The sequence below is a fragment of the Lagenorhynchus albirostris genome, chromosome 3, assembly GCF_949774975.1.
Source record: "Lagenorhynchus albirostris chromosome 3, mLagAlb1.1, whole genome shotgun sequence".
Taxonomy (NCBI): domain Eukaryota; kingdom Metazoa; phylum Chordata; class Mammalia; order Artiodactyla; family Delphinidae; genus Lagenorhynchus; species Lagenorhynchus albirostris.
In genome coordinates, this window is record NC_083097.1 from 163,925,806 (window position 1) to 163,952,005 (window position 26,200).

A 26,200-nucleotide genomic window follows, 5' to 3' on the forward strand; every position below is an offset into this window, starting at 1 on the left:
CACCCAGTTCGTGGTACTTTGCTGCAGCCACAGCAAATAAATACACCAAGGTACAGGGCAGGTAAGATATCTAAAACTGACCAGCGGTCCCTAGAGATGAACGGTCCTGAGTTTAGAGCCACAGCTGCACGTCTAGGGAACGTGCATTCCTGATCCTAGTTCTAGAAGGAGAGAGATATAGGCGCAAAACACAAAAGCTGAGGGACAAGGGCTGGTTTGAAAAATGTCCCCGATCACCTCTGCTTGGGGAGAAAAACCTGCCAGGGTTTTAAGTGATCTGTGTTCTATGCACAGGATGGAGCTGAGGTGAAGGTCATTGTATAACTTGGTTCCCCGACATGGAGCAAGGACCAAGCTGTGCCTGGGAGGAAAAAGCTCGACCCAGAACAATCGATCATGGTAACGAGGATGATTAAAGTAGACAGTTAGCTTTCCTATCACTGGCTCCAAGTGAGCCACATACCATATATACCTGTGTGGGACCTGAGGGGGTGCCCAGAACGAGGCTGGGAGGGCCAGCGGGCATGGGGCCCCCTGGAGGCCACGGAAGCGCTACTGATTCAAATTCAAGTTCTCCTCAAGCTAGTGATCCCTCTTTTAGGAGTCTGCCCTGCGGGAATCCTCGCTTGTGAGCTCAACAATGAATTTGAGAAGCATCTATCGAAGAAGCAAAAAAATACCCGAATGTCCCCTATGGGCATGGGGTCACGGGAAGAGCGTATGGGATACTCCAGGCGGCCGTGGGAAATGGAAGGCTCTCGATGCCACTTCCATCAGTTGCGAGAGAGCAGAACTGGGGGCTAGTCTGATGCCACTGTTCTCATTCTCTGGTAAGACAAGAGCCTGGAGACAGGAACCGTGGTGCAGAGGAGGGAGGGGAAGTTTTCACCCTCTGTACACGTGAAGGCAGTCAATTTTATAATAAAGGCCGAGGAGGAGGTCACGCAACAAGCCGTTCAAAGGGACGCCTGCCAGCAGGGAAGAAAGAAGCAAGGGCCTCTACTGACTGCTGGTCTGTGTGGCCCATAGCCTGCAGGAGGATCTGGGATTGCAGATAAGACACTAAAGAAGGAACACCAGCCCTCGCTGAGGGGCCGCAGATGATAGCAGTGCACCTCCGCTGTGATGTCAAAACCACCCGGGCCCGGGCCGGGCCTCAGGGCACTGGTGAAAGATGACACGAACCTTGGGGGATGGGTGCTGTCGTGGAGGGTGTCCCCTGGCCCGCCCCGCCAAGGGCCCCAAAAGCGTCTTCACAAGATTCCCCAATGGCCACGTGACGTTGAGAGCCGCTGCGGGCTGCGGTCGTCATTTTAGGGGCGAAGAAAATGAGGCTCAGAGGGGTGTGGCCACCTGCCTGTGGTTGCCCATCAGGCCCAGGTTTAGCCCCAGGCCGTGGCCTCTGCAGCAGGCGCTACACCAGATCTCCTAAAGCCTGCAAGGGGCCAGCGCTGGCGCTGCAGAAAGCTTTTCGGAATGGGCTGAGGCCGTCTGAGGTTAAAAGCATTCTCACCCCCGATCCAACCAGTGTGCAGTGCCACTTGGCAGAGAGGGTAGGGGGACGTCAGGGCTATAACGGCCACACAGGACAGTGTCCCTCTGGGAGGGGTCTTGTACGCGGCACCATCTGCCATCTGAGGTGCCAAGGAGCTTCTGGATCCCATTCTAGCCAAGCCAGCTAAGGGTCCCCGGCAGGGCAGACACCTGGAGTGCGGAGGCAGGAGAAGACCCGGGTGAGAAGCTGAGATCACGGGGCACACCCACTCCTCCGACTCACAGCTGGGTGGCTGCCGGGAGCACCTTCTTAGAGTCAGGGTGAGGATTCCACGAAAGCAAGCAGAAGTAGCTGACGCATGGCTCGGCTCCCTCCCCCCATGTCTGTCCTCCCTGCAGCCGCCAGAGGGCGCCCTGAATACCTGAGTCAGGCCACGTCCTGCCAATGCTCAGAACCCTCCATGGCTCCCACCTCAGAGCAAAAACCAAAGCCCTCCCCATGGTCTACAAGGCCCTGTAGGCTCTACCCTGTTCCCTCCCCGCCCTCCCTTCCTCCCACTCTCCCCTCGCTCACTCTGCTCCAGCCATATGGGCCTCCTCCGACATGCTGGATGAAATCCTGCCTCAGGGCCTTTGCACTGGCCGGGCCCCCAACCCCAGGACTCTGCATGGCCCCCTTCCTCACCTCTTCAGGTCTCTTCCCGACTCTCACTGTCTCAGGGGGGCCTTCGCTGGCCACTTTATTTTAAATGGCACCCCTATAACTACCCTGGCACTCTCTACCCCTTCCCTACTCCGATACTTGGCCATTTCACAGAGTACACATGTTCTCATCTACTTATCTTGCCTCATCCTTTCCCCCCTCCCCGTTCTGAGCATATGGTGTGTCTGCCCAGCACACTGGGGAGACCCCAGTGCTCAAGCCAGGGCCTAGCACACAGTGGGCTCTGGCCAAGTGTTTGTTGAACAAACAGACGGACGGATGAGTGGGGGAGCCTGAGGCCAGGTGGAGGCCCCGGAGCGCCAGGCGGGGGGAGGGGCACATACTGCAGCAGGGCTTTGGTCTTGCGCGTGGGGTCGTCGGGCCGGAAGTTCTTGTACTCCTCCACCTCCTTCTCCAGGGACAGCAGCTGGCTCTGCAGCTTGCTGCGCAGGGCCGGCAGTGACTCCCGGATGTGGTTGGTCAGTTGCTGCAGGAGAGAGGCTAGAGGTCAGAGGTCAGCACAGGCAGGATGCTGAGAAGGGGCGGGCCTGCTCCACCCCCAGCCTCGAGGGTCCAACAGAAACATCCAGCTGGAGTCACACTGGCGTGAGGGGCAGGGAGAGGTGGCACAGCTCCGTCCACAGCGCGAGATGCTGCAAAAAGCCCGCGGGGCCTTGGGAGGGCAGATCAACCAGGCTGTCACACCAAAGAGTACACGCAAGTGTTCGCAAGGACCAGGCAGCAGGACCCAAGTGCTGACTGGGAACAGCCTCCCACAAGTGCCGCTCGGTAGGGGGAAAAAAAAAATGCCTAGAAGCCAACGCAGGACCCAGGTACAGAAGGACTGTCAGACGGGCGATGGTGCATCCACACTGCAGAATGCTGGGGGAACGTACAGATACGGGGACGGGCCCTACAAACTACAACAGAAACAGTTTGCCAAAAAAGGCACAGAAGACACCTATGAGGTGCTCCCCTCTGTAAAGACGGGGAGAAAGTAAGAACACATTTTCATTTGCACGAACAGAGTGAAGGATGGTTCACAAGAGAAGGGCAGAATGGACCAGGTGGGTGGAAGGACCCTTCCCTGCAGCCCCCTTTTCCTCTATTGTTCTGCCTTTTGTTTTTGTTTTGTTTTGTTTTGTTTTTTGCGGTACGCGGACCTCTCACTGTTGTGGCCTCTCCCGTTGCGGAGCACAGGCTCTGGACACGCAGGCTCAGCGGCCATGGCTCACGGGCCCAGCCGCTCCGCGGCATGTGGGATCCTCCTGGACCGGGGCACGAACCCGTGTCCCCTGCATCGGCAGGCGGACTCTCAACCACTGCACCACCAGGGAAGCCCTACTGTTCTGCCTTTGAACCACGGGGATTTGTTCCTTATTCACAAATTTTAAAAGGGGGCAGCAGTGCAGAAAAAGTTAGGCAATGAGCCTCAAGATGGGTCGTTCAAGAAAAAGCTAGTTACAGAGCAGTGGGTAAATATCTTAACTGTTCAGGTGGTGAAAAGGAAGGCGGAAAAGGAAAAGAAGGAAAAGAGAAGCAGGAGGAAAAGGAAGGCTGGCGGTACAGACACATCAGTGTCTAGCGTCTCGAGAAGGAAGCCCAGGAAGTGGTGACACTGGCCGCCTCAGGGGAAGAGAGCCATCGCGGGATGGGAGGAAATGGAACATTCACTATATTTGCACTGTCTGACTTTTTTTAATGCTATGATAAAAGAGAAAGAGAGAAGGGAAGAAAAGAATAATAGCCATAACATCAGCTAAAACCCACAAAGTGCAAAGCAGTGTTTTGTGGCCACATCTGTCCTACAAGACAAAAGAAATGACAAACTCTCCATCAAGCTAGAAAAAAACACATGAAGGAGCCTCACACTCCGCTGAATAAATCTGATGGTCACCCCAAAGCCCTATGTGAGCTGGGGCCCCTCCCTGTGGGAGCTGCAGGTCCCTAAGGGTGGCAGTCCACTCCGGCCCCCGACAGCATCCTGGGGCGTTACAGTGGCCCCATTTAGCTCGTGAGGCAAAGGAGGGGTGGGGGGACCAGGATGTGGAGCTGGGCTGCTCACCTGCGGCTCTCAGAGGGGGCCCCAGGCACTTGCAGGGAGTTCTACTTCCCTTCCTCTCCCTCCACCCCCTGCCCAGGCAGACCGCTGCTTCCTTTCCTGCAGGGCCCCTCCCACCAGACACTTACTTCCCTCTTTGTTCTGCTGAGCTGCCTGCTCTGCCTTCCTGCTCTGCGCCAGCTCTCTTCCCGGCCCCATCACTGCCTAACACTCGACTGTGCCTCTACCTGGTGCCCCCACCTGGTGCCCCCAATTAGAAACATCCCTTCCCTAAGGACAGGGCCCAGCTCCCACGTTGCCACTGTGTCCCACTGCAGTCATGAAGGACTCAGGCTGTCGGGCCCTGCCCCATCCGAGATGCTACCATATAGCACTGAGGGGGAATTCCTCGTAGCCCCGGGGCCACTAAGGACCGCACTGCCTGCTAAGATATAGCTACATAATCCCACATTAGGGGTTTTACTCTCGTAGAAAGTGGCACACATGCAAAACGATGTTACTAAACAGCAGCCTTTTACTGACTAGGAACATCAGAAACCAGCCTTCCAAAAAGAGCCTGCTTAAACAGACTAAGACCCATGTGTTCAGGGACTACTACAGGGCCACGAAAAAGAGTGAGGAAGCTTTTTCTGTAGGGACCGAGTTCCAGGAGATACTGATGAGCAAAAAAAAAAAAAAAAACACCAAGGGGCGGTTATCCATGACTATGCAAGAAAGAGAGAAATGTGATTCTCAAAAGTCCTTTTTGCTTTTATGAACAGAAAGAAACTCAGGTGGTGTTAACAGTGGTGCCCTAGGGGTGGGAAGCAGGAGCAGATGGGGGTGCTTCACTATATACTTTTTTTTTTTTTTGCGGTACGCGGGCCTCTCACTGTTGTGGCCTCTCCCGTTGCGGAGCACAGGCTCCGGACGCGCAGGCTCAGCGGCCATGGCTCACGGGCCCAGCCGCTCCGCGGCATGTGGGATCCTCCCGGACCGGGGCACGAACCCGTCTCCCCTGCATCGGCAGGCGGACTCTCAACCACTGCGCCACCAGGGAAGCCCCCCCACTATATACTTACAAACACTGGGTTTTTTTATGAGCCCTGTGAATATACTACCTGTGGGAAAAAATAACACTAGAAAAGCAGTGAGATACCAGAGTTGCTGGCATTTGCTCTGTGCTGCATTTCATGGAGCAGACGCCAGCCCTGGGGGCAGGGATGCGGATGATTCCGGCCTGATGGACGGGGAGGCTTGGAGAGGCGGGGCTGGGCTTTGCACCAAGGAAGGCCAGACTCCGAAGTCCTCCCACTTGGCTACTGTCGAGCGCTGCTAGCCACCCGGTGTTGGTTCAGGCGAGGCATTCGTAACCCAGGTCATCAGTGTCAGGAACTGTATGCAAACTTCTGGGTACGTGACTAAGTAATTACGGTGGTAATTAAAATAATGGTAATAAACAACAGGGTCCTACTGTATAGCCCAGGGAACTGTAGTCAATATCCTGTGACAGACCATAATGGAAAAGAATATGAAAAAGAATATATATATGTATAACTGAACCACTTTGCTGTACAGCAGAAATTAACCCAACATTGTAAAGCGACTATATACCTCAATAAAATTTTTTTAAAAAATAAAAATAAAATAATGGTAACAATAGTAGTGATGGTAATAAGAGTACCAGTACAGACTTACTGAACACCCACTCTTCTCCAGGCCCTGAGTCAAATGTTCACTGAACCCATTTTGCTAAAACAAGTGCTGCTCTAGACCAAGGCCAATGGCGCTGTGCATGGCAGCTGTTGCGCAGTGCGCAGCCTGAGCAACTGCACAAAACACTTGCCGTACCTGATTCAGAGTCTTCTGCAGGTGTGGGGTGCCCATGCGGTCTGCCATGTGCCGGTAGGCCGGGTGGGAGAGGAAGAACTTCCTCTCCGCCGCCAGCGCTGCGCGGATGTCCTTCTTGCCCTCAATGTCCTTCTGGCTGCGGTTCACCACGCCAATGTAGCCTGTGGGGAGAGAGGGTCAGGGCAGGGCAGTGCCAGGCAAGCCAAGGAGCCCAGATGTCCCCTTTTTTCCACGGGACCGGGCAGTGTGCGGGTATAGACATGGATCTTGCCCTATAAGTCACTCACAGAGGAGGTGACAAGCCATACGCATTACTCAGAAGCAACACGGGGAATGCAAACACCGAGTACAGTCCTGAAAAGCAATGCCAAGTGTTTGGAGGAAGAAGTTATATTCAGCATGGTGTGAGAGGCTGGACAGAGAAAAGCTCTGGAGAAGATGAATTCCACAATCCGAGCTTTAGAAACGGAAAAAAAAAACGTTCAAAATTAAGGGCAATGGGGGACAGCTAATCTTGCTGGATATTAATACCTATTCTACACTGTGCCACAGTGAAAAACAGGAACCAACCTAAGCGTCCAACAAATGGGGTCTGAGTAATGGTCCATGTACCCCCATAGGAGGGACCCCACGGGAGTTTTTACAGTCATCTTGAAGAGTATTCGCCTTCAAGGGAATGTTCACAGGGACACATTCTGCTATTTTGCTAAGTGAAATGGAAAAGCAGGTCACCAGGTGGTGTGGCGCTGGAGAGCTGGCGTTCCAAACCAGCTCCGCCACCTGCCAGCTTTGCGAGCTGGGGCAAGGGATTTAGCCTCTCGGTGCCTCCGTTTCTTCATCCATAAAATGGGGATGAGCACAGAGCTACTGCATTGGATTGTTACGGGGATTAAATGGGTTCTTCCACACCAACAGTGCAGAACCGTGCCTGATATGTAACAGGTACTTAATACATGTTTGCTATTCTCATTTTACTGAAAATAAAAATACTTGGGCTACTCTTGTCAGAATATCTGAAACTAAACTTAAACACGAGCCTCATCAGCCTCTGTCTAGATCAAATGACTGGTTTATAGGGAACTACAATGGCCAGATCCCAAGTGAAGCAGTACAGATAAAGGGGCCGGAGGAGGAGCTGTTTGAACAGAATCGTAGGTATTTATGTGTCAAATGATAGGATGCCTAGGATTTGCTTCGTGATCCCCCAAGGGAGGAAAGAACAACAGGAGAGGATATTGGGGACATTGAAGGTTAGCTGTATGTGATTAGCAGCGAGGCTGGGCCAGTGGTTCTCCTTGCACTTTTCTCTCCACTCGAGAGAATGTTTGAAAGCAAGTATTGAACATTAAGAAAAGTTACAAACCCTCGGGAACTCCTGGGAAGGAGAACCACAGAGTATTAAATAGGGGGACAAGCTGCGCTGTGGATGATTTGTTTCCTTCTTCTGGACACTTGTTTTCTGTTGCCAAAGTGAGTAGGCATTCACTGTGTAACTGAAAAATGCACGCAAATCAGAAGAAAAAGCTACCTGTGTTCACTCGGGCAGAAAAAAAAAAGAAAGGCTCTACAATGGAACAGAAAAGCAGTTACTTCTGGGCAGTGGGGAAATGGGATGGTGAATGTATCTGTGAGCATTTGCTGGGGTTTCAGTAAAGATAACAAAAACAAATCATTTTCCAAAAGCAAAGGTGCACCAGCTCTCCTGCTGCTCGAGCCCACCCATCTTGCCTGCCCTCCCCTGCCCTGTAGCTCCCAGGCCCTCCCGGGCCGCACCTCTTCTCAAGGGGAGCAGCTTGTTCTCCAGGATGTCCCTGGCGTCAGTGCCTTCGTCCATTAGGTCGAGCTTGGTGATGACGCCGATGGTCCGCAGGCCTGAAAAGAGCACAGAGGTCAGAGGGCACCATGAGGAAGGAGCACGGGCTGGCGACCCCGGGCCACCTGGGGCCCAGCTGGATCCCCCCACTTCCAGGCCATGTGACCTGGGACAAACCATAACATCACCTGCCTGGACCCTAGTTTCCCTCACGTCAAATGAAGGCAGTAACACACCAATCTCAGGGGGTCGTCCATGAGGATAAACCTGGCATGTGGCCAATGTTCAATCAATAAATGCTGGCCACCGTCATCACTGGTACGACCAGCGACGGTGTCTTGCTGCAGCATCAGGGGGCAACCTCATCGAACTTGGACCCCAGGTCAGAATCTCCATGCTGTGCTCTCTGAGTGGCATGCAACGTAACACACTAACCCGTGACAATTCTTTCTAGGGTTACCTCTCATCTGAATGGCCAAAATTCCACACTGGAAACCACCCCATGGAATTCCTCTTCGTCCCAAGTTGCCCAGAATCGAGGGAACCCTGCAGATCGATCAACTGCCCATGCTGGTGCCTGAGGGCCCCTCTGTTCTAGCCATGCATGTGGTGTGTGTGTGCGCACGCGCGCGCGCGCGTGTGTGTGTGTGCAAGCACCCACAAAGCTTGGGGAGGGTAGAGGCAGCCCAAGGTAGAGAGATATGACTGGGGAGGGGGTCTGGGGGCATCTACTTTATTAGAAATGTCCAATCTCACTGAAGCACTGTTCCTAAAAGCTCAGAAACAACCCAAATGTTCAAGAACAAAACAAAGACAGCAGTGGGCCGCATGGTGGATGGCTATGGACCTATGTCCCTGTGGTAATAGGCAAACACACACCACTACAGAAAAATAAGGAAAGACCATCCCATTTCTAAAAATGTAACTTTACGTGGAAGAACAAACTCTGAAAGGATATTTGCCAAGTGTGGCCACCAGTATCTGCAGGGGGAGAGGAGCCGTCACATGTTAGGTCCTACATTTTACAATGGTGACATTTTGGGGATAATTATCAGGAATACTTTCAAAGTTAGAAAGCCACTTTTTTCTGGAAGAATGCCAGCATCAAGTTCACTTAACTGTTTTCAAGCACACATCCTCACTGCCTGATCTAGCCTCTGCAGTCACGGTCACACACTATTTCCTGGGACTGGACTAGGGGGACAGGAGGGCTTGAGCGGGGCGCTGTGGGCAGGGGTGGCCCCACCCAGGAAAGCACACCTGGATGACCCTGGGGAAGAGCTGCCAGAGCCCTGAGCTTTGAGGAGCTCACAGTCCCGGCGGGAAAGGAGCCCCCTTCGCCGACTGTCCCCCAGGCCTACAAACTAGGGAGCGTGAGCCACAGAGCCTGTCTCCCCCAACTCCACACTGGTCCCCAACTCCTTCCAAAACACTGTGGGATCCAGGCGGTCAGCGGACAATTTGGAGAATGTATTTCGGTATGTGTCGTACTCTGCTAACCCCCCGCCGCTCTCAGAGCACACCCAGCTCCCCACCGCAGTCCACGGGGCCTGCTCGACTGGCCCTGGCCCCTCTCGGCCCTCGCTCCCGCGCCCTCCCTTTAGCTCACTCTGCTCTGGCCACACCGGCCCCCCCTGCTGTGTCCTGGGCACCCCCGCTCTTTAGCACCCACTGTCCATTTTCCTGGGTTTTGCCTCTTTATCTCATTCTGATCTTGCCCAGAACCTCACATCTTCAGAGGCCCGTGACTGCACCCCCTTCCACCCCAGCCTCTCTCAGTGGGTTCTATTTCCATCCAGTGCTTACCACTACCGGAAGTTATTCCACTTGCTTATTTCCAGTGGGGGATTCTGTCGCTCCCACTGGAATATCAGCTCGCTGGTGGCAGGGGGCCCCTCTCAACTTTGTCCCGTGCCGGGTTCCCAAGGCCGAAACAGAGCCTGGCATGTAGCCGGGGCTTAACTGACATTTACTGAACGAAGGCCCTGGGCCAGAGATGCCCCAGTCTCCACCACTCCCTCCTGCCCCAACTGGCTTCATTAACTCGTCATCCTTTCACCTTCCCTGCCAGACCCCCCGAACAGTGATGGAGAGACCTCCAGTCCTCTTGACAGCTCTACAAGTTAGGACCGCTGTTGCCATTTCGACAGGAGGGACCAAACCTCGGGGAGGAAGAGGAACTTCTAGAGGTGGGATTTGGACTCGCATCTGTGTCCAAGGAGGGCTGCCCTCTTCCCACCCCCCTGGACTAGCTTTCTGCACAGGCGAAGCAGGGACCAGCTTTCCAAGGAGCAATGCCAACTGCCACACACTGGCCTCCCAAGGGATGCCCCCCGGAACTGCTGGCCCTCATGGGAAATTCTGTGTCCCAGGCCTTTTCCTGGGGAGGCTGTGCGCCAAAGAGAATGCCAGTGACGTGGAATCGAGGATGTGGGGCAAGGCGTGATGCTCCAAGGCGCCGGGAAGAGGGAGTTGCTGCCGTGGGGCTCGGGGGGTACCTTGGGGGTCGACCTCCTTGGCCAGCTTGAGGGCATCCGAGTTGGCCAGGTCCATGTTGGCGGGCGTCACGGCGAGGATGAGGCTGCTCTCCCGGCTGATGAACTGCAGGATCATGTCCTTGATCTGGTACTCAATGTCTGGGGGCTGGTCCCCCACAGGCACCTTGGTGATGCCCGGGAGGTCGATGAGGGTCAGGTTCAACACTGGGAGGGAAAGCAGAGGGAGAGGCTGTCAGAGCCAGGGCAAGGGAGGCACGCACAGCCCTGCAGGAACCTGGCCCACTTCTCCAAGTGCTGGGGGTCAGGCCTCAGGACTTCTCCTGCGCTCCAACTGGATCCCACCTTTTGACCCGATAACTCCCTCCTAGGAATCCCATCTTACAGACACCCTCCTGTACTCTATTTCAGTGAGACAGCTTTGTTTCTTTAATGAAATGACTACTTTTTTTTACTGAAATATAGTTGAAATACAATATTATATAAGTTACAGGTATATAATATAGTGATTCACAATTTTTTAAGGTTATACTCCATTTACAGTTATTATCAGCGACACAGTTTTAAATCTGGACATTTGCATTTGCAGACTGGAATTACGCTCAATGGCCGAACAAATTTCAGCCCATCGATTCAGCCAATACCAAGGAACTATTAAAAACAAAAAGATGATACTCTGGTAAGAAACACACTCTTGAGATGCACTCATACAAAAAAGAGGCATCAACGACTTTTATACCATGCTACGATTTGAGTAGAAGTTGTGAAACACACATACACAGTATATACACACATGTTCATAACTGCCCACATAGGCATTATGTATCATTTCGAGAACATGAAATATATTTGTAATTTGGGGGGGCAAGGTAGGTTTTCGCTGGATATACCCTTTTATAACTTGAATATGAGCCATGTACAGGCATCCTTTGTTCAAAAATAAATAAACTGGGAATTCCCTGGCGGTCCAGTGGTTAGAACTCTGTGCTTTCACTGCCGAGGGCGTGGGTTCAATCCCTGGTTGGGGAAGTAATATCCTGCAAGCCACATGGCACGGCCAATAAATAAATAAATAAACGCATCACAAAGAACCCACACTGAGGTGTTAGGAGTCAGCTGCAATATTCACCAAATACAATTTAAGTTAGCAATCCATGCCTCTGGGTCAGAGGTTATACATGGCTACAGGCTGCTTGCTTTGTTTAAATGATGCAGTTTTAAAATCGGGACGTTATGCAGAAAAATCTGGCTCTCTGGCTCCTCTTGAAGAACCAGAAGACCTGGCTGCCTTGGGCTGGCATCACTGTGTGGCCACCATTCACCTGGGAGCCGAGCCGTGGCTGCCCCTTTAAAAGGAGCATACGAGCTGCAATTCACCCCAGACTCCACCATTCCTGACAGTCTCCCTGGCATGCTGTTTTTCTTAGAGCTGAGATCAGACGTGGGAAGATACGGATCCAGAGGGCTGTGTTGTGTGTGAAGAGAAATGGGAGGGGCCGTATTCTTGAGAGTGAGGCCGACCCGACCCGTGACCCGTGGAGTCAGCCTTCCGCTGCCCCCGTATGTGAGGGGTCCCTGTTGCCTACCGTGTGGTGAGTAGACCCGCAGGTTGATGGGCACTGGGGAGATGCCTTTGTTGGTCCCCGTGACCCTGTCGGTCTCGGCTTCAATCTCCTGCCGGACTTCATCAAAGTCTGTAAACTTTTTGGACTTGCAGTGCAAAAACTCGGCATATTCTGAAGAGGGAAGAAAGATGCTCAAATGAGAAAGAGAAGCGGTCTCGCTGTGCACGGGGGAACAGAGGGCCTTCTGGGACAGGTGCTTTGTCAAGCAGAGCAAGTGAAGAATCAGTTACAGGCCTTCCAGGAATCTGGGGAGCAACAGATTAATTCTCTTGACAAGTATTTGAGGGGGGCCCTCCTATAGACCATGCCCCCCTTCTAGACCTCAGGGATTCCACAAGGTACAAAACTGGCAAAAATCCTGACTCTGTGGAACGGACATTTTCATGAAACATTTTGCAAAACAACACGTCATGACATACTATGAGTATAAAAAAAAAATCAAAACCAAAACAAAGGGCTTTCCCTGGTGCTGCAGTGGTTAAGAGTCCGCCTGCCGATGCAGGGGACACGGGTTCGTGCCCCGGTCCGGGAAGATCCCACATGCCGCGGAGTGGCTGGGCCCGTGAGCCATGGCCGCTGAGTCTGCGCGTCCGGAGCCTGCGCTCCACAACAGCAGTGAGGCCATGCTGTGGCCAACAGCAGAGGCCACAGCAGTGAGGCCCGCGTACAGCAAAAACAAAACAAAACAAAACAAAAAAAACCCCACAAAAAACAAAAGACAACAACCAACAGGTGGATGTGACCAGCACTTATCCTTTTTTTCTGATGAACAGGATACGAAGGATAAGCATGCATCACCCAGAGTGCAGTGATGTACGTTTGACGAAGCTTCTGCTTCGGTTTTATATTACATGAGATGGTCCTGGGTCGTGATGCAGAATCTCAGTCAAAAGGGCCGCAAGCCGCTGCCCTGGTGGGGTCCTGAGCCGCCAGCTCCCTCTAGCCAGGTGAGATCCCCGGTGCATGTCCCTGGGACTCACTGTCCTCCTTCCCCAAGGCACCCGCACAGGATGGGGAACAGGCAGCACCACTGGCCTCACCAAAGCCCATCTCGCTGCCCCTCCTCCCGTCCTGGCTGTTCATGGGGCCCCCCAACCTAGACGTGACCCCCTCAAGAGAAAAGCTTTCTGGCTTCTTCAGGCCTTCTGAGCCCGGGGTGTCTGAAAGCCGTTACTGACACTGAGATGAAGGGAAATAAAAGTGACTAACGACAGTGCTGGTCCTATCATCAAGGCAGAGAAATCCAAAGCACAATGTGGATAAAGCAGGAAGAAAAAATGTTCATCGCAGGACACAGGTGCTGAGTCTACAGGCATTCGCTGTACAATTCCTGACTTTTCTATGCGTTTGAATTTTCACAGTATATGTTGGGGATGGGGGACCTTCTAGGCCCAGAGAGCATGGCTCCTGCAAGTGATGCTAAAAAGAGGGAAGTAAGTCTCACTGGCAAACAGCCTAAAGAACTGGTCCATGGCAGAGATGCAAAGATGTTGCAAACAGCGTTGTAGCGCTGTTTCTCACAGTAAAAGACTAGAAATTGCCTCAATGTCCACCAGGAGGAGACCTGGCTACATAAATCACAGCACAGTGTTACCATCAGCTGCAGCAGAAGAAAGGAGGGAGAAAGACCCCTGCGACAGAGAAAGGCCAGGCAGGTGAGCAATCTCTACCCAGACGTGGAACACAGCAGACAGAAATGAATGCAAAGAGGTTCGCCATCCCATCACCATAACCAAACAAACTATGGCCAACAGTCAGGCCTTGCTTGCTCTGGCCAGGCCCTGCATGTGGTCCCATTTGCTCCTCACAAGTGAGCACCTTAGCAGGTAGGCACCTCCATAATGCCCATATCACAGACAGGGAAACTGAGGCCAGAGAGGTGACACAAGCTGGCTCAAGCTCAGTGGCGGAGCTGGGATTTGGAGTTCAGATAATCTGTCTCCAGATGGCGGCTCTCGAGTCACATGGCCTCTGTGAGGCCACAGACAGGCTCTTCACCTCTCTAACCTCTGCTGCGGGGGTCAGGGGGACTCCGCGCTCAGATCACTGAGGATCTTACCCAATGTGGGCGCTGGCCACTCGGGAGCAGGGCAATGAAGACGCTGGCTGGAGGGTACAGGACCAGCCACCCCAACCCCTTCAGCTGACCCAGTTCCCAAGGACGGTCGTGCTCCAGCCCTCCACAGGGACAAGAGGAAATACTCCGCTGCTCTTCCTGCAGCAGCCACCAAAAAGGGAACAGTCCTCCAACCCACACACAAAACCTCAGCTCTCTTCCGGCTCAAGGCCCTGGGCTCAGCACTTGCAAGGTACCATCCCCCTTCCTAGAGTGCGGGGAATGGAGGATGGGAAAGGGGCTGCGGACCAGGACACAGGCCCTGTCCCTTGCAAACCTCTGCCCTGCCAGGCCGGCCTGCCTGTTGCCTCTTCCAGGGAGCCTTCCCTGACTCCATGCCACCTGGAACCCCACTGTGCATCTTGGACCTCCTCCCCTGGCAGAGCCAGGTCACCCTGGATTGTGTTCATGGGACCAGGACCTGCCAGCTGTAGCCTCCCAGAGCCTAGTGTGTGTGGCAGCCTTCCCTTCTGCCAGACCCTTTGTGCCTTTGTGTGACTGAAAGATGTGCAGGAGATGGTGCTGGAGAGCCACAACTTCTTCCCCAGAGGGTCAGTGGACAGCAGAAGCCATACCCTCTGTGCCTAACAGGAAGGTCAAGGATTCCGCCAGGCCCATCCCTCACAACCTGCCTTCTTTACTAGGCTCCTCGTCACTTTGGAACCATGGGCTAGATTCCAGGCTCATACCAACTAAGAAAGGTTCTGCCAACCCTCCTTCCTCTCCGCCCACAAGCACTGACCCTCTTAAAGCCAGACCTCAGCCTCTGCTCCTTGAAACCCTCCACAGCTCCCACCTCACCCCAATAAAAGCCAGTCTTGGGACTTCCCTGGCGGTCCAGGGGTGAAGATTCCGCGCTTCCAATGCAAAGGGTGCAGGTTCGATCCCCGGTCTGGGAACTAAGATCCCACAAGCCACACGGTGCGGCCCCCCACCCCCAAAAAAAGAGCTGAAGTCTTCACCACATGTCACTATAAAATTTCCTTCCCCCCAGCTTCTGACCCCAACTCCCTCCCCTCCAGCTACACTGGCTTGCCTGGTTTCTCACACTCCAAGCCCTCCACTCCTGCCTCAGGGCCTTTGCACTGACTCTTCTCTCTACCTACAGATACCCTTACGGGCCCCTCCCTCTCCCCCTCTAGGTTTCTGCTTGAATGTCACCTCTCCTTCTCCATGAGGCCTGCTCTGACCCCAAAGTGAGATAACAAACCTCCTCAGTCTCTTTCCCCCTTCCCTTCCTTAGGATCGTCCAAGTACCTGCCACCTTCTAATATGGTTTACCCTGTCAGCCTATATATTTTCTCTGATCCCCAGGAGAAGGTCCGCCCCACGGGGCAGGGATCTGAATCTGTGTTGTTCTGTGTCCCCGAGGCACAGTACTCTGAGCACACAGTAGGTGCGCTGTAATTACGTTTACAACTAAAATGACTGCCGGAAAGGTAGTATGGTCCCTGCTCCAGCTTCCGTGAGGTGGCCCAGCACCACCACGGCCACCAAGCTGGATATACGGGAGACTAGACAGGAACAGGGTCTGATGGGACCACCTGCTATCTCCCCCTCCCTCCCTCCTTCCCAATGCACTTCTTGACGGCACAGGTCCAGCCCAGAGCCAGGGTCCTGGTCTGACGAGGAAGATGGACTCGGCACAAGCATGTCACAGCAGGTGCCAGAGGCGCTCAGAAGAGAGACTCAACGTACCAGGAACTAGGAGGCAGCTCCTGGAGGGGCGGCCTGCCCGACTCAGCCCTGGCCTACCTCACGGCCGCGTGATCTTTCTGAAGTGGACACCTTTCCCCATGCCCTGAGGATGCTCTGGACACAAGGGAGTCTACAGGAGATGGAGAGAAGGTGGGGGGGATGCCCACTGGCCAGGCTCCCCCTCTGTGCCTCAGTTTCCCCGTGAGGAAAATTAAAATATGACATGGGCTTCCCTGGTGGCGCAGTGGTTGAGAGTCTGCCTGCTGATGCAGGGGACGCGGGTTCGTGCCCTGGTCCGGGAAGATCCCGCATACCGCGGAGCAGCTGGGCCCGTGAGCCATGGCCGCTGAGCCTGCACGTCCGGAGCCTGTGCTCCGCAACGGGAGAGGCCACAGCAGTGAGAGGCCCATGTACCACCGAAAAAAGAAAAAAAAAAAATGACAAATAGGCGGAGTGTTTAGCCTGGGTTTCCACAGCCCTGTAAGTGCCTGGATGGGGGAGGTGATTTTTTTTAACGATGTACGGTCTCGAAGAATAATTCAGGGGCCTTGAGGCTGAGCTACTGGCCTGCAATGCCTGGAGAGTGCCCTCTCAACTCATCCCCAGCAGCCCAGGTCGAGCCACCACCAGCTCTGCCTGCCCTGGTCCCCGGGCCCCGCTGCAGCGTTGGTCCATCCCCAGAGCAGCTGCAGCGTTTTCAAACCTTCCTTTCCTTGTGCTCAGATAACAAAGCCAGTCCCTCAGGTCCCTGGGCCCTGCCACAGCATTTCGACAGCCACACAGGCATCCCACCGGAGCCCGGCAGCAGGCTTCCCTGGAAGGAGGGCCAGCCACATGTGATCAGTCCCCGGAGGCCCCATGGGACCAGCCCAGGGCACAGCAGGAGTCAAGGATAAAGCGGGCCCTCGGCGAGCAGCTGAGCTGCCAACTCCAAAGAGCCAGCCACCCTTAGCCACTGCAGGGCATCCCACCCGCGTCCCATGGGGTCAGTGAACGCACTTGCAGTTTTTTTCTAAAAGGAGGTTCTGCCCTCCGCCCAGGACTTGTTCCCTGCCTCCTTCAGGTCTTGGCTCTAAACAACGCTGCTTGGGGAGGCCCACCCAGACCAGCCGGCCCTTCGCGGCACTCCTCACACTGACTCACCATGTGCTTGTGTGTCCCCTGCTAAAGTCAGAGCTGCAAGAAGGGACTGCAAGGGACTTGGTTTTGGTCTTTGTACTCCACAGTGCCTGGTGCATAGTAACTGCTTAATAAAACTTAATTACTAGGTGGCCTGTTACAAAGCATTAGGTGCCGAAGCGTAGGAGGACTTCCCCCACCCCATGACTCCCATGTGGGTCCCCATTGTGTTCAGTAGCCAACACCCCGCCTCGGGCATCTCCCAGGCATGCCCTTCAAGAAGGTGCCCTCAGGACTTCCCTGGTGGTCCAGTGGTTAGGACTCTACGCTTCCATTGCAGGGGGCCTGGGTTTAAGCCCTGGTCGGGGAACTAAGATCCCATAAGCCCAGTGGCGCAGCCCAAAAAAAAAAAAGAAAAAGGATCAAGGATATAGAAAGAAGAAAAAGATAGGAGAGATGTGTATTAAGAAGAAAACATTTACTGGATATCTTTAAGAATACGGGGGCTTCCCTGGTGGCGCGGTGGTTAAGAATCCACCTGCCAATGCAGGGGACACGGGTTTGAGCCCTGGTCCGGGAAGATCCCACGTGCCGCAGAGCAGCTGGGCTCCTGCGCCACAACTACTGAGCATGCGCTCTAGAGACCACAAGCCACAACTACTGAGCCCGTGTGCCACAACTACTGAAGCCCACACGCCTAGAGCCCGTGCTCCGAAACAAAAGAAGCCACTGCAACGAGAAGCATGTGCCCACAATGAAGAGGAGCCCCCGCTCGCCGCAACTAGAGAAAGCCCGCATGCAGCAACGAAGACCCAATGCAGCCAAAAATAAATAAAATCAATAAATTTATAAGGAAAAAAAAGAATAGAGAATGCTAAAACTTGATAAAGCATTAAAAAAACGAATTTTTTAAAAAAACAGCCCCTCGGGCCTGGAGAACACAAGTCAGGCACCACAGCACGACTTGGGGAGGTGACAGGAAGATGAGAGGGAGGTGGGAGCGCCTCAGTTTCCCCACAGTGAAACAGGACAACACAGAGCCCAGGGTTAGCGATGTGATAAAGCAATCAAACAGTGCCAGGCCCAGAGACAGCATGCAGATAGCTCAGCTGCCGGGCTTAGGGCAACTTCCGATGCTCCCTGGGGTTTCGGTGCTTCAGGGGGGTGTGTGACGGTTCTGTCCTGACCTTTGGGAGCACGTCCCATCCCTTCTCCATTCTCAACCCAACGAAGAGCAGAACAACCAGGCCGACCCCGGGCAGCGGAGATGGGGGTCTGCCTTCCCCAACCTGTCAACAAGCATGCTGGTCTGGCCGACACAGCCCAGGAGGAACAACCTGGGGCTCAGAGACACCTGGGCGACCCTGCGCACCACACAACCGAAGGGATCCAGACTTGAGGAAGTCTTCAGAGCTTTCAGCTGAGCAGGAAGGGGGCAAAGCCCGTGGCATCTCCGAGTCTGTGTGGTCCCCAACCCCCCACCCCCACCCCCAGATTTGAGACAAGTCGTGAACACCTCCCATCCTAGGACACGTTCTGGCCACTGGGAAGGTATGGCATTACGATTTATAATAAGAAATATGTATTGGGTCTTGCCTCCACTTCTGACACAGAGCTTCTAAAATCCTTGGAATGTTCTAGTGATAAGAGTGATATTCATAATAAGCCCCTCTCAGTCATACCTAAGTTTATGTTAATGAGGTGACGTGGAATGCACCTAAGGATGGGGGCTGGTTATCAGGGAAACCAGCCAGCTGTGATTAGAAGGTTGGAAACTTCAGTCCCACCCCTTGACCTCCGGGGAGGAAACAGAGGCTGAAGGTTGAATCAAGCACTAATGGGAATGATTTAATCAACCATTCCCTACATCTTCCAGAAAGCCCCAAAAGGATGGCGTTCAGAGAGCTTCCAGGTTGGTGAGCAGGTGCAGGGACCGAGGGAGCGGCGAGCTCGGAGAGGCGCAGAAGCTCCTTGTCCCTTCCGCATACCTTGCCTCATGCATCTCTTCCATCTGGCTCTTCCTGAGTTATACATATCTTTTTATAATAAACCGGGAATCTGGGGAGTAAAATGTTTCTCTGAGTTCTGTGGACCACTCTGGAAAATCGATTGAACCCAAGGAGGGGCTCACAGGAACCTCTGATCTAGAGTCGGGCGGTCAGAAGCACAGGTGACAGCTTGGACCTGGGATCGGCATCTGAAGCAGGTGCGGGGGTACAGTCTGGTGAGACTGACCCCTTGACCTGTGGGATGTGATGCTGCCTCCAGGTAGGGAGTGTCAGAACTGAGTTAAACTGGAGCACACCGGACCAGTGTCCACTGACAACTGGAGAACTGGCTGTTGGTGTGGGAAAAAACACACACTGGAGAAGGTGACAGTGCCAGGCTGCCATCCTGACCGGCTCCCACCTGACCCTCACCAGCTCCCAGCTTGGTTTCCTTATGCAGACACAAGGCCACACCCCGACCATGGCAGGGTCTATAGGCTTTATAGAAAGGGCCCTGCCAGGGCCAGGCTGGCCAGGGAAAGGTGCTGCACACACAGTCGTGGATACTCTCCCACGGGAGAGAAGGAGCCCAGCAGCAGCCCTTAAGAGCATGGCTAGCCACCTGTCCCATGATGACGGAGCACCTACTGGGTGCCAGGCCCCATGCTGGGCACAGGGGAGAGCAATGGACAAAGCAGGTCAGCGGCCCTGCTCTGGTGGCACTGACGTTGAGGCATGGGGAGAGAGAGAAAGACCATCAAGAAAATACGAGGGGGGCTTCCCTGGTGGCGCAGTGGTTAAGAGTCTGCCTGCCAATGCACGGGACACAGCTTCAAGCCCTGGTCCGGGAAGATGCCACATGCTGCGGAGCAACTAAGCCCGTGTGGCACAACTACTGAAGCCCGTGCGCCTAGAGCCCACGTGCCGCAACTACTGAGCCCGCGTGCCTAGAGCCCGTGCTCAGCAGCAAGAGAAGTCACCGCAATGAGAAGCCCGCGCACCGCAATAAAGAGTAGCCCCCGCTCATCGCAAGTAGAGAAAGCCCACGCGCACCAACAAGGACCCAACGCAGCCAAGAATAAATAAATAAATAGATAGATAGATAATTAATGAATTAATTAATTTTAAAAAGAAAGAAAGAAAGAAAATACAAGGGACTCCCCTGGTGGTCCAGTGGTTAAGTCTCCGCACTCCCAATGCAGGGGGCCCGGGTTCAATCCCTGGTCAGGGAACTAGATCCCGCATGCTGCAAGTAAAGATCCCGCATGCTGCAACTAAAGGAACCCACATGTGGCAACAAAGATCCTGCATGGGGCAACGAAGATCCCGCGTGCCACAACTAAGACCCGGCACAAATAAATAAATATGTATTAAGGGAATAAAAAAAGGAAATACGAGAACAGGACAGTGCCTCATAACGCATGCTGTAGAAGAACTAAGGCAGCAGTGACTGGGGTGGGGCTCACCCAGGGGAGGAGGAGGATGGGGCAGGGTGGTCCAGGCGGGACGCACAGTGAGGGTGAAGGTCCAGAGGTGGGAACAATCGAGCTGGTCCTGAGGATGAAGAGGAAGATTGTGGCACCAGGAGGAGGTGAGGTCCCAGAGGCCAGCAAGGCCCCGTGGGAGCCACGAAGCCTCAAGGAGGCTGAGAGCCAAGCCCTGACATCCCCTCTCTGGCTCCTGTGAGCATCGGCCAAGGTCAAGGCTGGGAGGGGAGGCTCATGCACATTCCACACAAGAACAGTTCCCAGCACCCAGGGTTTACGAGGTCCAGGGGTGGTTCCCAAGGAGGAGCAGGGTTCCCCCATGAGCCACCAAACTTCCTGGTGGCTGCGGTCTAACGTAATTTTTAAACTAAGCCAATTAAAAGTAATGGCTCACTGAGACCAACCTGGACGAGGAGAAGCAGGGTGCCACTGGGCGCTGCCGAAGTCAGAGAATTAGGAACTTATGGTACCAGGGACTCCAGACCCTACAGGAGGCGACAGCCACACCACAGACTCATGGGGTGCCAGGGCCACGAGGGAGTCACCACTACCACCCCATTCTACAGACGAGGAGGCCGAGGCACAGAGAGGGAAGTTACTTGCCCGAGCTCGCGGATAGGAAGGGGTGGCAGCCTGGCTCTGGAGTCCTGTCCCTGAGAACCACCTGAACAAAACTTTAATCTAGGAGCAATGCAGCCCCGTGTAGCCCCTAGAAAGCTCTAAAGCCCCAGCCATCACCAAGTCCCACACTGCGCTCAGCTTCCTCCCTCTTATCAGTGTCACCCTCAGCCCTGGTGCCTTGGTGACTGTCACCTGGGCTCCCCACCTCGAGATCACTGTAGACTCTGCCCTCGCCACCACAGCACGGCCCTGGGCCAGGCCCCAACACCTCTCACCTGGCTCCAGGCCAACCTCTCCCTGGCCTCCCCACCTGCACTCCTACGCCTGTCCATCCCTCCTCCACAAGGCAGCCAATGGGCTAAGCCGGTCTCTACACACCCTGAATGCCACTCGGGTTCCCAATGCCTGAACCCCTTATCACACCTGCCAGGATGTGCCACCTGCCTCCCAGGCCCTCCCCAGCCTCACCTCACAGCTTCACAACACAGCTGTTGCCCTGCCTAGAATGTTCTCCCCGGGCCCCTGGCCCAAAGTAGATCCAGTGTCTGGTATACTCTCCCACAGTCCCCTGTGCTTTCCCCTCTCAGCTGGACCACAGCAACCCCGCGTGTGCCGCACCCAACAGGCTGAGCTTAGGAAGGGCCAGGACCCTCGGAGCGCTCACGCTGCCTCCCTGGCATCTGGCCAAGGCCCAGCTCACATCTGCTTGGGACATCAAGAGACTAGGAAGGGACTTCCCTGGAGCGCAGTGGTTAAAAATCCATCTGCCGATGCAGGGGACACGGGTTTGATCCCTGGTCCGGGAAGATCCCACATGCCGAGGAGCAACTAAGCCCGTGCGCCACAGCTACTGAGCCTGCGCTCTAGAGTCTGTGTGCCGCAACTACTGAGCCCGTATGCCACAACTACTGAAGCCCGCGCACCTAGAGCCTGTGCTCCACAAGAGAAGCCACCACAATGAGAAGCCCGCGCACCACAAGAAAGTAGCGCCCGCTCGCCACAACTAGGAAAAGCCCGCACGCAGCATCGAAGACCCAACGCAACCAAAAAAAAAAAAAGAGAGAGAGACTGGGAATGCCATGGTCGGTGGCGGGAGACTGTGCAAGCTGGGACACAGCAAGGAGCACTCCCACGTGGGACACCCTGGACCCCTCTCCCCCACCCCACACCCCCAGGCCCAGCCCAACAGGATCCAACTATATGTCTCCATCTCCACGGATGCCACCCCATCCCTACTTCCTGGGTCCCCCTGCCCCAGAGCTGGTCCCTGTGGTCTCTTCTCCACCAGTGGCCACAGGATCTGATCAAACCACACCTCAGCCTAAGGCCACACTCCCCCAGAATGAGTTTAAGCCTTGGCTTTCAAGATGGCCCTCCCATGTGCCCTCAGGCAAGTGGCTTGGACGCTTCAGTTCCCTCCTCTGTAAAGTGGGGTGGCAGGAATGGAGATTTCAGCATCATCGGGGCAGGCGTTGGGCAGATGTGCTCCCACAGGGCTGTCACTTGTCATGTGCTTCTCTTCTCTGCCCCAGCAGAAGGAATTTCAGTTCCTCCAGCAGGCCACGCTGGGCCTCGCTGCCTCACGGTCTTCACACGTACCACTCTCTGCTAGGAGGGAGAGTTTCCCCTCCCCCAACACACCCCAAAGCACCTGTCAGCCTCGGCTCAAACATCACTTCCTCCGAGAAGCCCTGTGATGCTCCCAACCGATGGACTGCGTCACCCCACCACCACCACACATATTCGCATCTGGCAAGGGCCATGTCTATGTGTCTCCCTCCTGCTCTCAACCCAAGTCTCCCCCTACACTGTCCCTCAGCACCAAAAGAAGTACCAAGAGGCAAGGTGACAGGTGGGGGCAGCACCCCTGGTCCTGCTCACCACTGTGCCCCAGCCCTGCGCTAGCTTGCGGCATGCAGCAAGTGCTCACTGGATTATTGCTGGGTGACAGCCACTGGGGAGGTGATGGGGGAGCCCTCCCGCCACGACAATGCCACGGACCTTCTGTTGCAGGAAGCCAGCCAACCTGTTCCCCAAACAGCAAGCTGTCCCCAAACAGGCTGGCAGCAAGCACAGACCCACAGCCAATGGGATGGTACCACTACTGTTCTACGGGCTGTACGTGTACTGAATAATACGGTCTTCATGGCAACCGACAAAGGCAGTACTATTATTATCTTCACTGTCCAGACAGGAAACACAGCTGTGAGCAGCAGTCCCTCCCCAGGGGCCAGACAGCCAGTAAGCTACAAAGCCAGGATCTGAACCTGGGCAGTATTAGCTCTCAGCCGCCACCCACCAGGGCAGAGGTTTTCCCAAAAGCATCAGCATGACCTGGGAACTCATTAAAAATGCAGATTCTCACCCCTCCACCCCCCACCAACCTACTGAATGTGAAACAGAAACCCAATGGGCCAAGCCCTATGTGACTCTGACCCCGCTGACGTCTGAAAACCTGCGGCCCTGCCGCTGCCCTTCCTGGCACAGCTGATTGGACACCTGAACCCAGAGGAGGCAGCCTATTGGCTTGCCCGTGGCGGGCGCTGGACCAATCAACTGCCGCCTCTCACGGTGTCCTGCCCTCCTGCAGGTGGATTGGGCGAAGGCCCGGAGGATGAAGGTGAGATGAAGGGACTAGAACCAGCTGAGAGTGGAGTCTGAGGTCTGACCCCACCTGGGTACTCATCCCAGGTGAAAGGCAGGTAACCTGGTTAAACCTCAGTTTCCCAATCTGTAAAATGGGAATATGTCAGCTGCCTTCCCCGAGTGGGGGTGTTTAACATGGCCTGTGGTGACGCTGGCGCAGCGAGTGCGAAACCGACCATGGCTGACATTCCAGGTCAGTGGGGAAGCAGCATGGAGACCCCCTGAGGGCTCTGGAGAGAAGAGAGGCCCCACCCCCAACGGCTCCCCTCTCCCCTTCCAGCCTCTGACCTGAGATGCTTTACAAGGAAGCCAAGTGGGTTTCAAGCTGGGAGAGATGCCCATGTTATGTCAGAATTGTGTGGGAAGAACGGAGGCCGCCGAGGGAAAGACAGAAAAAAATCTACATGTGGGCCATTCTATATTCAACAGGCTGGGTCTCTCCCAAAAGTCAGTGCTGTAGTTTAAAAAGAAACGGTGGGGAAAATAAAAAAAGAAACGGTGGGGATGCTGCTCTAATGAAAAGAGGAGACACAACAATGAAGGGTAGTGTGGGACTGATCAGAGCAGCTGTAGAACCAGCCAGGGAAGATATCTGGGGGACAATTGGCAACATGAGTATGGACTGGGTGTAAGATAACAGGCAGAAATGATGACTTTTCTTGGGTGTGGTTCTGTGAGTGTAAGAGAGTGTCCTTATTGCAAAGGGAGATGCACTGAAGCATTTCGGGTTGACGTGTCACAGTGTCTGCTATTGATTCTGAAAGTGTTCAGCAAAAACGTGTCATGTACGACAGAGCCAGAAATATGGCACCTGATGGCCTGGTCACAGCTGAGGATGCTAGGGGCGGGTGGAGGTGCTCAATGAACTGTGCTTCAACTTCCCTGCATACAAGGAAAAAGTGAATTCAAACCCAAATGGCAGCCTAGGACCCGAGACTCATCAGAAGGCCCCTGGCTCCCGCTGGGCACCGCATCCACGTTCGTTTCCTGTTTGGGCTACAAGCCACCCCATCGTACCTGTTTTTGAGAAGATGAGCTGCAGGATGAGAGGCCGCCGAGTGACGATTCCTGAACCTCGGGGAAGGAAGTCCCTGTGGGAGGGGGAAAGGGTCAGAAATTACTCACGAGGCCAGCTTGCAGGGGGGGGCAGGAAGTGTGGCCACATGGAGTGGAGCAATCCCCTCTTGCAATCTGGGTGATCTCAGCAAAGACACCAACCCCAGCAGGGTACCCGGGAACGCTCTGGCCTTGGAGGGTCTTGAGGCCACAGAGGAATTGGGGAGGGGTTGGATTGGAGGTTAGCGACAAACGGAACCATTTCCCTCCAGTTGGCTATGCTCCAGACCCAGCATGCCCAAAGAGCCCTTTCCCTGCCAAATATTTGAACCCCCAGACCCAAAAGAGATCAGTACATTTCTTCTTTTTTTTTTTTTTTTTTTTTTGCCACACCGTGTGGCATGCAGGATCTTAGTTCCCTGACCAGGGATTGAACCCACGTCCCCTGCGGTGCAAGTGCGGAGTCTTTAACCACTGGACTGCCCGGGGAAGTCCCCAGATCAGTACATTTCCTACCTACATTTTTAAAAGTAATATAATGCCATACATATGATATAAAGACTAAAATAAAAGGAAAATATTTAATGACAAAACACGATGTGTTTCATGTCCCAAAAAGACAAATCGATAGAGGTGTGGAGTGGATCAGTGGTTGCCCCAGGGGTGGGAAACTGAGAGCAGAGAGCTTTCTGGAGTGATGGAAATGTCCTAAAGCTGACTGCAGTGCTGTTTACTAATACTTACTATACATTTACTAAAAATCACTGCATTTGAAATGGGTGAATTTCCTAGCATGTAAATGAGCCCTCAATAAAGCTGTTTAATAAATATATATATATATATGCTATGTATTTCACTATGGAAATACACAGGCACTACCTGCACTGACTTACACTAATACACCTGGATTCATGCAAAGTGGGAAAGCCGGGAGCCACCCTGGACCATTAAGAAAGGAAAGCAAGGGAATTCCCTGGCAGTCCAGTGGTTAGGACTCCGCGTTTTCACTGCTGAAGGCCCAGGTTAGATCCCTGGTGGGGAACTAATATCCCGCAAGCCGCATGGGCGTGGCAAAAAAAAAAAAAGGAAAGCAAAAGAGTAGGGGTCCAGGCAGGCACAAAAGAAGCAACATTTTCAGAGATCACCAAAGCCAGGCAAAGGATTCTTTGTTGTTCCATGTAAAATGGAGAAAGGTTCTGGGCTCAGGGAATTTTAAACAAGTTTTGCACCCAGATAAACTTCAGATTATCTGAGATTTGTGCAGAACACTGGGCAGGTGTGTTTCATACAGGCAAGCATCCTTGGTGCCACCCCGCTCCCCAGAACTGTGACAACCAGTGTCTCAGGGGCACCCTACCTGTATCGGGAACACCAGAGAGAGCCCCAGAGGAGGTTGCTGGTTCTCAGCATGGGCTGGGTGTCGGAACCCCTGGGAACCTGTTAGCCC

At 54.1% G+C, this 26,200-nt stretch overlaps 1 protein-coding gene across 10 annotated transcripts in view; it reads right to left on the reverse strand.

The window, feature by feature from the left end:
- Positions 1 to 26,200, reverse strand: part of DNM2 (dynamin 2) — a 93,417-nt gene that overhangs the window by 34,903 nt on the left and 32,314 nt on the right. For all 10 annotated transcript variants that reach the window (XM_060145165.1, XM_060145160.1, XM_060145159.1 and 7 more), the window contains exons 2-7: positions 24,715 to 24,788; positions 11,984 to 12,133; positions 10,401 to 10,604; positions 7,863 to 7,961; positions 6,090 to 6,250; positions 2,542 to 2,684 (exon numbers count right to left, since the gene is read on the reverse strand). In XM_060145165.1, the coding sequence (XP_060001148.1) occupies positions 2,542 to 2,684; positions 6,090 to 6,250; positions 7,863 to 7,961; positions 10,401 to 10,604; positions 11,984 to 12,133; positions 24,715 to 24,788 (831 nt within the window). The remainder of the gene's footprint in view (positions 1 to 2,541; positions 2,685 to 6,089; positions 6,251 to 7,862; positions 7,962 to 10,400; positions 10,605 to 11,983; positions 12,134 to 24,714; positions 24,789 to 26,200) is intronic.